Genomic DNA, 12,760 nt, shown 5'->3' on the forward strand with positions numbered 1-12,760 from the left:
TTTTCTAAAGAAAAGTGATATGATGTAAATCTTTACTTTTAATTTGTATTGGTGGTTCCAGATCTTCCTGTCTGGTAGTTATTAAAAGTAATGGGTAGTTTGAGCAATCAGACCAATGCAGGTCAGTGATTATGTCATTCCTGAGATTTTTATCCTCTGGGTACAAAATTCTTGGTTTTTAGTATAATATTCAACAACAAAAAAAATTCTACCTCTAGTATTTTCTTTTCTAGGTGCAGAAGGCCCTAATGAAATGCAGTCCAAAAAAGCCTCAGCCGTATCACATGAAGAAGTGCTGCACCCTCCCTTATCTAGTTTTTTGTCCAAGAACAGGACATCCTTTGTTGAAAACAGTGAGTAGTAATGTGTTGTTAGTGAGTTACAGACAGCAGTTAGTTCCTGGGACAATTTCTGTTGCTATTGGCCTTTTTACTTTTGTTGCTCTATACTTTATATGATTCTTTTTGGTTTTACATGATCATATTTGTAAATGTTCGCTATTAATTATGAGCTCTGATTTCCTAAAATGGTTTTTGGTCACATGTTTTACATCCACTTCTATTATCTAACTTTTTCTCTTAAAGAATTTAGGACAAGTCTCTAATACATTAGTATATCAGTTGGTGGTCTTCAGATTATTAGGGAATGATAAAATAATTTGAAAAATATTCTCATTTCTTACTGTTCTCTCTGGGATTTTACGTAGTATTACATAAAATCATTGTTAATGGCTAATGAGTTTTAGAAACTGTGGATGAACCATGATTTATGTAGCTATTCTTCAAGTCATTTAGGTTTTTAGTGTCTATAGGTACATGTATTTATTAAATGATGTATTTCTTAGAGTTTCATCTTAATGTCCACTTTATTTTTGCCAACTAGTGGAAGTTCCTTCTGTGGATGTGATTCCAAGTGCTAGGAAGCTAGGGGAGCCTATTCGATCAGCTATTCCTTTACATCCACCCTACCACCCTTCAGAGCCTCGAGCACCCTGTCCCATAGGAAAAGAATACTTGCGTTCAAGTCATATCTCCCCTGCCGTGAATTCTACTGGAGAGGGCACAGCATTTTCTGTGGTAAGTGGATAAGTTTGCTTTCAATTAGATAAGAGTCTATAGATCGATCTTTGATAGAATAGTAAGTCAAGGATACGCCACTAATTAGAGCACAGTACTTCTGAAATTTTACCTCTGCATATACCTACATGTTCTTACTCCAAAATAGTAGGGATGAATGTATAAAAAGGAAAATATTAAGAGCTAACATGCATTATGTTTATTTTATGTCATGCACAAGTTATAGGTATTTTACAGGTATTGAATAATTTACTCCTCACAACAGCTGTGGGGTAGGTATGATTTTTATTTCCCATGGGGGAGCTGATATAAACAGATTAAATATCTAGTCTCAGGTCACACAGCAACTGTAGTGTCAGGATTTAAACTCAGTATTCTAGTTTCAGAACCCATATTCTATGTCCCTAGTTAAATCATTTTAACTTTTATAAGAAAGTATAGGGGTACCTGGGTGGCTCAGTTGGTTAAGCATCTGCCTGTGGCTCAGGTCATGATCTCAGGGTCCTGGGATCAAGCCCCATGTTGGGCTCCCTGCTCAGTGGAGAGTCTGCTTCTCCCTTTCTCTCTCCCTCTGCCTCTCCCCCTGCTTGTGTGCTCTCTGTCTCTCAAAGAAATAAAATCCTTAAAAAAAAAAAAGAGGGATGCCTGGGTCAGTTAAGTGTTTCCCAGGACCCTGGGATCATGACCTGCATCAGGCTCCTTGCTCACTTTGTCTGCCGCTCCCTCTGCTTATGCACATGTGCACAGTCTGTCTCTCTCTCACTCTGACAAATAAAATCTTTAAAAAAAAAAAAAAAGTTTGAGAAATAGTCTGTCATCCATATTCCTATTACACAGTGTGAACTGCTATTAATACCTTGGCTTATTTGCTTCCACTCTTCTTTGAAAAAAAAAAAAATCCCTTTTTGTAAAGTTATCTTGTCCCTATCCTCCTAGAAATGAACAGCTATGCAAAAGGTGAATTTGTAAACAATGATACATTCTCATTATTAAAAATTCAAACAGTGCATAAAAAGTGCAAAGATGAAGTAAGCATCATTAGCATTAGGTGGCCGTCATTCTTCTAAACATTCTGTGTATCAGTTCAGATAGGGTGAATAGATAGATAAAAGGGATCATAGGATAATGGTTACATTTGGGGGAGTTTTAGGGGAGGATGATAGAAGAGCTTCTGAGTGGCTGGTAGTATTCTGTTTCCTAACCTGAGTGGCATGTAAGTGGGAATACTCATTTTGAAATAATTCTTGAGCAGGACACTTAAACTTCAAAAAAAAGTTTTTTAAAATGTGATTTTATTATAGCTGTTATTTACTAAAAGTGTTTACTTTGGTAGAAGAAAAAGATAAGTGAAATTGAAGAGATTCTTAAACATCAAATGTTTCTTCATAAGATTTCTTCTGAGATTAAGAAATAAATTATTAAATGAGGTGCCTTGGTGGCTCAGTCTGCCTTCAGTTCAGGTCATCATCTTGGGGTCCTGGGATCAAGCCCCACATCAAGCTCTGCGCTCAGTGGGGAGTCTGGGGATTTCTCTCCCTCCCTACCCCCCCCCCGCGCACTTGCGCCTGCTCTCTAAAATAAATAAATCTTTAAAAAAGAAATAAATTGTTAAAAACGTTAAGAGTTTGTATTTGAGAAGATTTTATCTTTAACTGTTTAAATTTTGGACAGTTTGTTGACTTCTTAATACTAAAGAGAATGATTTTAATACCACTTGTGATTTGATCATTTTTTCATTGTCCAGGTGTAGCCATAAAATTTTCATATTTGAGAACACCTCACCTGCCTTTATATTTGAATGGCATCCTGACCCACAGTTTTTACCTGAGTACAGGTTTATAGACATCGCTCTTCCATTCCTTTGGTATTGAGGATCAAGAGGGTATTTTAACTTTTTTTTTTTTTTTTTTTTTTTTTTTTTTGGGGGGNTTTTGAGTGAGCAAGCATGAGCTGGGTGTGGAGGTAGAGGGAGAGAGAGCATCTTAAGCAGTCTCCACGCCCAGTGCAGAGCCTGAAGCAGGGCTCAGTCTCACAGCCCTGAGATCATGATCTGAGCCAAAATCAAGAGTCAGACGCTTAACCAGCTGAGCCACCCAGGCACCTGTACAAATGTGTTCTTAAAAAAGTATAACGAGGGTGCCTGGCTGGCTCAGTTGGAAGAGCATGCAACTCTTGATCTCAGGGTTGTAAGTTTGAGCCCTGCATCAGGTTCAAATGTTGGGTGTAGAGATTACTTAAATGAATGAAAAAACTTAAAAAAAAAAAAGTAAAACATGGAGAATAAAGGTACTGAGCTTTGTGCCACAGGTCCTCCCTTTTCCCTCCACCCAAAATGTTTTTATGTGCTATCTTTTGTAGCTTTTTCAAATCATTCTCTCTTGTTTTTAATAGGAATCAGATAATAGAGTTCTCTTAACTTCGAAGTTGCCTAAAGATAACAAACAGGAAATGTGTTCAGCTCAGAGCCAAGGCCCTCGGACAAGGAAGCTTCCCAGAGGAAAAAGGTAACATTGCAGTCTGTTTTCAGTCTGTTTGCAAAGGGATTTGAAGAAAGGAGGGGCGCCTGGGTGGCACAATTGTTAAGCGTCTGCCTTCAGCTCAGGGTGTGATCCCAGCGTTCTGGGATCGAGCCCCACGTCAGGCTTCTCCGCTAGGAGCCTGCTTCTTCCTTTCCCACTCCCCCCGCTTGTGTTCCCTCTCTCGCTGGCTGTCTCTGTCAAATAAATAAAATCTTAAAAAAAAAAAAAAAAAAAAAGAGTATACTCTCTAGATTGAGCTGTGAAGACCAGTATGAAATATTTGTTAAAGCATGCATTACAGCACACTTGGCTACTTAAATGTCACATGGTCATTTTATTACAGATATGAAAACAGACCTGCAGTCTCATCCTGGGATTCAGACGTCTCCCAGACGCCAAGAAAGAGGTTAACAGAACAAGAATTACATTCAGTTTCTGAGAAACTGTCTCAGCGGCTCTCTGAACTAGATTGGGCAAGTCTTGTTTTTTATCTATATTGAGATTACCATAGTCGGAGAGTATTTAAGTGATCTTCTAATTGAAGATGAAAGCTAAATCATGGTAGTAAAATTAGTTGTGTCTTAGTTACTGTGAAAATGTTCCAATAATCAGGCAGGTAGGACACAGGATGAGAAGTCATCTCTTACTTAGCCTTTCATGATATAACCAAATTTGGTACAGATTTATCCTGATTTTTGTTGAATTCTGATGAAAACTAATCATTTTAAGTGATTACATTAAAATCTTTATTTTAGATACACCTAAGACAGATTTGGTATAATGTTAGATCTCTTGATTCTCACAAAATCCGGTATTACAATTTGGGGGTATCATTGAATAAATGTATTAAATCCTTATATGATTTACTCTAATGTTTATTGAAACTAAATAGTCCATAGCACTGATATACACCCTTCAGAAACTATGCATAAGTATCTGAAAGTTATTAGTGCCTAATTATGAGAAGAAGCTTTTTAAAGATTCTACTTTCTCCAACTTGCATTCTGCTGAAATCAATGAAAGATGTTGAAAAGTATTTTCTCAATAGATGTTAAAAAGTGCCCTGGGTGATCGAATTAAAGAAAAGACTGATTATGAAGAAGACAGTATTGGAAACGAAGAGTTGGAGAGTAAGAAGGATGAAACACTGTCTCAGCACAGTGACAGCATCATGGAGTATGGGCCGAAGAAGCGAAGGCCAGGTACTTATCCCAGAGAATCCAGGATAAGGATGTCCCAGGGATCCATTTAGGGTCTTCCATTTGTTTTTGACTGGCTTTCTCATTTTAAATATTTCAGAAATATATAAAAGGAGCAAAAATAATAATACCTATATCTTCACCATCTAAAAGCAGATGCTAACAATTATATATGCTTTACACCTTTTGCGTTTAAAAATAAAGAGTTGAAATCCCATCTGTCCTCCCCACAGTCCATTTTCCCCTCCTTCAAAGAAATAACTCCCAAAATTTTTAATCTTCTTACCCTGTTTTTATTTTTTATTGATTATTTTATTGAGATACAATTGACATATAACATTGTATTCACTGAAGATGTACAGTGTAATGATTTACTTATATATTGATTGATACTGATACAAATGATTACCACAGTAAGTTTAGTTAACATTTATCACTTCACATAGTTACAGATTTTGTTTTCTTGAAACTTTTAAGATGGGATTTTTTGCAAGTTTCAAATATGCAATATAGTATTGTTAACTACAGTCACCATGCTGGACATTATATCCCCAGAACGAACTTCTCTTACAATTGGAAGTTTGTACCTTTTGATCATCTTCACACCCACCCTCTGGCAACCGCCAATCTGTTCTCTTTATGAGTTTGATTTTTTTAGATTCCACATATATATGAGGTCATACATTATTTGTCTGTCTTTTGTCTGACTTATTTCACTTAGCGTAATGTCCTCAAGACCCATCCATGTTGTAACAGATGGCAGGATTTCCTTTTTTTTCTATGGCTGAATAATATTCTTTTATGTTTTTTTTTTCTTTATCCATTTATCTGTAGGTGGGTCCTTAGGTTGTTTCTGTATCTTGGTTATTGTAAATAATGCTGCAGTGAACATGGGGGTGCATGTATCTTTTTAAGGTAGTGATTTCATTTCTGGGTACCCAGAAGTAGAATCACTGGGTCATATGGTATTTTTAATATTTTGAGTAACCTCTATACTGTATTACTTAGTGGCTACACCAGTTTACATCCCCCCCTAACAGTACACAAGGGTTCCCTTTTCTCTCCATTCTCCAACATTTTATATCTCGTCTTTTTGATAATAGCCATTATTCAAAACCTGTAAGATGACATCTCATTGTTATTTTGATTTGCATTTCCAAGACAGTTAGTGATGTTGAGCCCTTTTTCATGTACCTTTTGGCCCTTTATAGGTCGTCTTCAGAAAACTATCCAGTTTCTCTGCCCATTGTTTAATTGGATAGTTTTTTGGGTTTTTGTTTTTGTTTTTTGCGATTGATTTTTTTTTTTTTAAGATTTTATTTTTTATTTATTCGACAGAAATAGAGACAGCCAGCGAGAGAGGGAACACAAGCAGGGGGAGCAGGATAGGAAGAAGCAGGCTCATAGCGGAGGAGCCTAATATGGGGCTCGATCCCATAACGCCGGGATCACGCCCTGAGCCGAAGGGAGACGCTTAACCGCTGTGCCACCCAGGCGATTGAGTTCTTTATATATTTTGGATATTAATTCTTTATCAGATATCTGATTTGCAGATATTTTCTCCTGTTTGGTAGTTTGCCTTTTCATTTTATTGATAGTTTCCTTTGCTGTGCAGAAGCTTGATACAGTCCTATTTGCTGATTTTTGCTTTTGTTGCCTTTGCTTTTCATATCAAATCCGAAAAAGTCACTGGCAAGACCAATGTCAAGGAGTTTACCTGCTTTTTTTCTTCTAGGAGTTTATGGTTCCAGGTCTTATATTCAAATCTTTAATTGATTTTGGTTGATTTTCGCATATGGTGTAAGATAGGTTATAGTTTCATTCTTTTGCATGTGGCTGTCCAGTTTTCCCAGCACCATTTTTGAAGAGATTCTCTTTTCCCTATTGTATATTCTTGGCTCACTTGTAAATTAATTGACCATGTATGTGTGGGTTTATTTCTGGGTTCTGTATTCTGTTCCGTTGATCTGTGTGTCTTTTATGCCAGTACCATATTGTTTTGACACTACAGCTTTGTAATACAGATTGAAATCAGAAAGTGTGATGCCTCCAGCTTTGTTCTTTTTCAGGATTGTTTTGGCTATTTGGAGTGTTTCGTGGTTCCATACAAATTTTGTGATCTATTTCTGTGAAAATACCATTGGAATTTTCATAGGGATTATTCAGTCTAGATGAATTTGGGTAGTATGAGCATTTTAACAATATTAACTCTTTAAATCCTTGAGCATGGAATATCTTCCCATTTATTTGTGTCTTCTTTCATCAGTGTCTTACAGCTTTCGGTATATAGGTCTTTTTTTCCTTGGTTAAATTTATTTGTAGGTATTTTATTCTTTTTTAAATTATCATTCAAGTATAGTTAACATACAGTGTTAATTACGGTGTACAATATAATGATTCAATAATAATTTAATAATGCTATCCATTTCTCAGTGCTTACCAAAATAAGTGTACTCTTAATCTCCTTTATCTATTTTATCCATCCTCCACCCACTTCCCCTCTGGCAACCATGAGGTCTCTGCATTTAAGAGTCTGTTTTTTTGGTCTCTTTTTTTCTTTGTTGATAAATTCCACATATGGGTGAAATCATGGTATTTGTCCTTCTCTGAATTATTTAACTTAATTTAATTCGTTTTTCTAACAGTTTTTCGGTGGGTCTTTAGAGTTTTCTATAACTATTATAATGTCATCTGCAGATACAGAGTTTTATTTCTTTTCAATTTCAATGCCTTTTTTTTAAGATTTTAAGTAAGCTCTACAGTCAATGTGGGGCTCAAACTCACAACCCTGAGATCAGGAGTCACATGCTGCACGACTGAACCAGCCAGGCACCCCTGAATGCCTTTCGTTTCTTTTTCTTAGCTAATTGCTCTGGCTAGGACTTCCACTACTGTAGATGTTGGATAAAAGTAGTAAGAGTAGGCATCCTTGTCTTACTCCTGAAATTAGAAGCAATACTTTCAGCTTTTCACCATTAAGCATAATGTTAACTGTGGGCTTATCAAATATGGCCTTTATTATGTCGAGGTACATTCCCTTTATACCCAGTTTGTTGAGAGTTTTTATCCTGAATAGATGTTGAATTTTGTTAAATGCTTTCTCTGTTGAGATGTTCATATTTTTATCCTTCATTTTGTAATGTGGCGAGTCACATCGATTGATTTGTGGATTGTTGAACCATCTTTGCATTGGAATAAATTCCACTTCATTATGGTGTGTGTGATCCTTTCACTGTACAGTTGAATTCAGGGGAGCTTGGGTGGTTCCTGGTTAAGTTTTGGCACAGGTCATGATCTCAGGGTCATGAGATCAAGCCTGACATTGGGCTCCATGCTCAGCAGAGTCTGCCTCTCTCCCTCTGCCCTTCCCCCTGCTCACACACATACACACACTTTCTCTTTCTAAAATAATAAATCTTTAAATGTATATATGTACACATACACACAGGTGAATTCATTTGCTAGTATTTTGTTGAGGATTTTTGCATCTGTGTTCATCCATAATTCATTTTGCATCAAGGTTCATCATTATGCCTGTAATTTTGTTGTGATGTCCTGTCTAGTTTTGGTTATCCGGGTAATGCTGGCCTTCTAAAATGAGTTTGGAGCTGTTCTCTCCTCTTCTATTTTTTGGAAGAATTTGATAAGGATTGGTATTCTTCTTTAAATGTTTGGTAGAATTTATCAGTGAAGCTGCCTGGTCCTAGACTTTGTTTGTTGGGTGGTTTTTATTAGTGATGTAATCTTACTTGTAATTAGTCTGTTCAGATTTCTTTTTCTTCATGATTAAATCTTGATAGGTTTGATGTTTTGGGGAATTAACCAATTTCTTATAGGTTGTCCAATTTGTTGGCATAAAATTGTTCATAGTAGTTTATGATCCTTTCTATTTCTGTGGTATTTATTAGTTGTAATGTCTCCTTTTTCATTTCTAATTTTTACTTGTTTGAGTCTTTCCTCTTTTTTCCCTTGGTTAAGTCTAGCTAAAGATTTATCTCTATTTAAAAACCAGCTCTTAGTTTCATTGATCTTTTCCCCTTTTTTTGGTGTCTGTTTCACTTATTTCTGTTCTGATCATTGTTCTTTCCTTCCTTCTAACTTTGGGCTTCTTTTGCTTCCCCCCCCCCCAGTTCCCTTAAGGTGTAAAGTCAGGTTGTTGGAGATCTTGTTTCTCTTTTTTTCTTCCAGTTTTATTGAGATACAGTTACATACAGCACTGTGTATGTGTACTGTACAATGACTGGATTTATATACCTTGTGAAATGATTACCAACAGTTAACATCCATCATCTCCTATAGATTAAAAAAAAAAAAAATTTCCCCGTGTTGAGAACTCTAAGGATCTCTACCGTAACTTTCATAACTTTCAAATACACCGTACAGCAGAGTTAACTGTAGTCATCATGTTGTACAATATATTCCCAGTACTAATTTATCTTATAACTGAAAGTTTGTACCTTTTGACCACCTTCATCAAATTCCTCCCCTCCCCTGTCTCTGGTAACCAGAAATCTGATCTTTTTTTCTATGGGTTTGGCCCTTTTTTTTTTTTTTTTTAAGATTCCACATATAAGTGGTTTCTTTTTTTCTTTTAGATCCTACATATAAATGAGATACGGTAATTCTCTCAAAGTTCATATCCATGTTGCCACAAATGACAGATTTTCTTTTTTTTTTTTTAACATTTTTTTTTATTTATTTATTCGACAGAGATAGAGACAGCCAGCGACAGAGGGAACACAAGCAGGGGGAGCGGGATAGGAAGAAGCAGGCTCATAGCGGAGGAGCCTGATGTGGGGCTCGATCCCATAACGCCGGGATCACGCCCTGAGCCGAAGGCAGACGCTTAACCGCTGTGCCACCCTTCTTTTTTATGACTGAATAATTCATCTGTCATTAGACACAGCGTTTCCATGTCTTGGTTATTATAAATACTATGAACATGGAGTAGCAGATAATCTGTTCCACAGCATTTTCCTTGAATATATTCCAGGAGATAAAACTGCTGCATCATAGGATAAATTCTATTTTTAATTTTTTGAGGAACTTCCATACTGTTTTCTGTGATGGTTATACCAATTTACATTTCCACCAATGGTGCACAAGGGTTCCCTTTATTCCATATCCTCTCCAATACTTGTTATTTCTTGTCTTTTGATGATAGCCATTCTAACAGACATAAAGTGATATTTCATTATAGTTTTATTTTGCATTTCTGTAATGATTAGTGATGTTGAGAACTTTTTTGTGTACCTGTTGGCCATTTGTAGATCTTCTTTGGAAAATGTCTATTCAGTTACTCTGTCCATTTTTAAATTTGATTATTTGGCTTTCCGCTATTGAGTTGTAGGAGTTCTTGATATATTTTGGATATTAACCCTTTATCAGATCTGTAATTTGCAAATATTTTTTTCCCATTCCAGAAGCCTTTTAGTTTGATGTAGTCCTATTTCCTTGCTTGTACTTTAGGTATCATATATCTTTCTTGTTTTCTAATATATGCATTTATCACTATGAACTTCCATCTTAGAACTGCTTTTGCTACATTCCATTGGTGTTTTTTGTTTTGTTCAGCGGGTTTTATTTTAGAGCAAGCTTGTGTGAATGCAGGGTGGCAGGAGAAGGGGAGAGAAAGAGAATCCCAAGCAGGCTCCATGCCCAGCACAGAGCCCTAGGTAGGACTTGATCCTACAACCCTGAGATCGTGACCTGAGCTGAAATCAAGAGTTGGACACTTAACCGACTGAGACACCCAGGTGCCCCACTACTTCCCATAGTTTCGATATGTTGTATTTCCTTTTCCATCTGAAGATTTTTTAAATTTCTCCTTTGATTTCTTCTTTGACCTTCTAGTTCAGTAGCATATTGTTTAATCTCTTTATATTCATGAATTTCCCAGTTTTCTTGTAGTTCCTTTCTAATTTCATACCATTGTGTCAGAAAAGATGCTTGATATGATTTCAGTGTTCTTTATTAAGACTTGTTTGGTGGCCTAACATATGATTGGTCCTGGACAATGTTCCTGTATACTTGAGAAAATGTATATTCTGCTGCTTTGGGATGGAATGTTCTGTAAATGTCTCTAAATGTCTGTTAAATGTTTTATTACTATTTCTCCTTTCTGTTTTAGGTTGGTTAATATTCACTTTACATATTTACATGCTCCTATATTGGGTGCATAAATACTTGGAAATGTGTACTCTTCATAAATTGTCCCTTTTATTGTTATATAATCTTGTTTGTTTCTTGTTACAGTCTCTGTCTTAAAGTCTGTTTTGTCTGATAGAAGTATAGCTACCACAGCTTTCTTTTAGTTTCCATTTGTGTGAAATATCTTTCTTCACTTTCAGTCTGTGTGTGTCCTTAAAGTTTGAGTCTCTTATAGTCAGCATGTAGTTGTGTCTGTTTTAACATTCAGCCACTCTCTCTTTTGATTGGAAAATTTAGTCCATTTACATTTAAAATAGTTATTGATAAGTGTCAGCTTAGTGTTGTTGTTTTGTAACTCCTCTGTTCTCTCGCTTTCTTTGTGATTTGATGATTTCCTCTAGTGGTATGCTTAGACTTCTTTATCTTTTGTGTATTTATTATAGGTTTTTGCATTATGTTTACCTAAAGCCTATATAAAACATATTCTAGTACTCTTATTTTAAGTTGATAACAAATTAAAATGCATACCAGAGTTCAACATTTTTACTCTTCCTGCTCCCATACTTAATGTCATAATTTAATCTTTTTATCTTATGTATCCATTAACAAATTATTGTAATTTTTGTTACTTTTGTCTTTTAACCTTCATGTTAGATTTGTGATTTACCCACCAGTTACAACATTAGACTTTTCTGAATTTAACCATATATTTACCTTTACCAGTGAGATTTGTACTTTCATATGCCTTCCTATTACTAAATAGCACCCTTTTATTTAAAGAAGCATCTTAAAAATTTCTTGTAAGGCTGTTCTAATGTTAATGAACTGCTTTAGCTTTCACTTATGTGGAAAACTATTTCTCCAGTTCCAGAAGACAATTCTGCTGAGTAAAATACTTTTTCTTGGCAATTTTTCTAACTTTCCACACTTTGAATATATTGTGATATTTCCTTCGGGCCTGGAAAACTTCACCTGAAAAATCTAACGATAGTGGTATGGAGGTTCCCTTGTACATAACAAGTTGTTTTTCTCTTGTTGCTTTAAAGATTCTCTCAAATTAAAGTTGACTATATTGTGTGTTAGTGTGGGGTCTTTGGATTCATCTTATTTGAAAGTGGGCTTCCTGGATCTGGATGTCCATTTCCTTTACCGAGGTTAGGGGAGTTTCCAGCCATTATTTCTTTGAATTGGCTTTCTCTCTTTTCTCCTACTGGCACCACTATAGTGTGAATATTGGTCCACTTGCTGGTGTCCCAAAATGCCTTATGCTGCTGCCTTCATTCTTTCTTATTCATTTTTCTTTTTGCTCCTCTCTTCGGGTAAGTTCCACCATTTGGTCTTTGAGTTTGCTGATCCTTTCTTCTGCTTCATCTAGTCTGCTGTTGAACCCCTGTATTGAATTTTTCAGTTTAGTTATATTTTTCAATTATGTAACTCTGTTTGGTACATTCTTGTATTTTCTTTGTTGATATTCTCAATTTGCGCACACATTGTTCTCCTGACTTTGGTGAGCATCTTAATGACCACTGTTTTTAAGTCAAGTCTTCATCAAGTAACGTCCTTATCTCTGTTTCATTAAGGTCTGATTGAGTTTATCTCATTCTTTTGTTTAGAACAGATTCTTCTTTTTCTTCATTTTCCTGTCTCTGTGCACTAAGTAAAACAGGCACCTCTCCCAGTCTTGAAGGAGTACTGCTTGTCTCCAGCTCTTGGGTGTCTGCCGCCTTTGTTCTTGAGGGTGTGCCAAGGCCCATTTCAATGTAGGTTTTTTCTCATTCACCAGCGGTGTAGGAGTCATTCAGCTAATTTCTGGATT

General features: G+C 36.0%; 1 protein-coding gene across 3 annotated transcripts in view; it reads left to right on the forward strand.

The window, feature by feature from the left end:
• The window catches only part of CEP95 (centrosomal protein 95), a 38,260-nt gene that overhangs the window by 15,987 nt on the left and 9,513 nt on the right, over positions 1–12,760 (forward strand). For all 3 annotated transcript variants that reach the window (XM_002924506.4, XM_034640883.1, XM_011231403.2), the window contains exons 7-11: positions 234–353; positions 883–1,076; positions 3,468–3,580; positions 3,939–4,068; positions 4,644–4,797. In XM_002924506.4, the coding sequence (XP_002924552.1) occupies positions 234–353; positions 883–1,076; positions 3,468–3,580; positions 3,939–4,068; positions 4,644–4,797 (711 nt within the window). The remainder of the gene's footprint in view (positions 1–233; positions 354–882; positions 1,077–3,467; positions 3,581–3,938; positions 4,069–4,643; positions 4,798–12,760) is intronic.

This window comes from Ailuropoda melanoleuca, chromosome 13, assembly GCF_002007445.2.
Source record: "Ailuropoda melanoleuca isolate Jingjing chromosome 13, ASM200744v2, whole genome shotgun sequence".
Taxonomy (NCBI): Eukaryota; Metazoa; Chordata; class Mammalia; order Carnivora; family Ursidae; genus Ailuropoda; species Ailuropoda melanoleuca.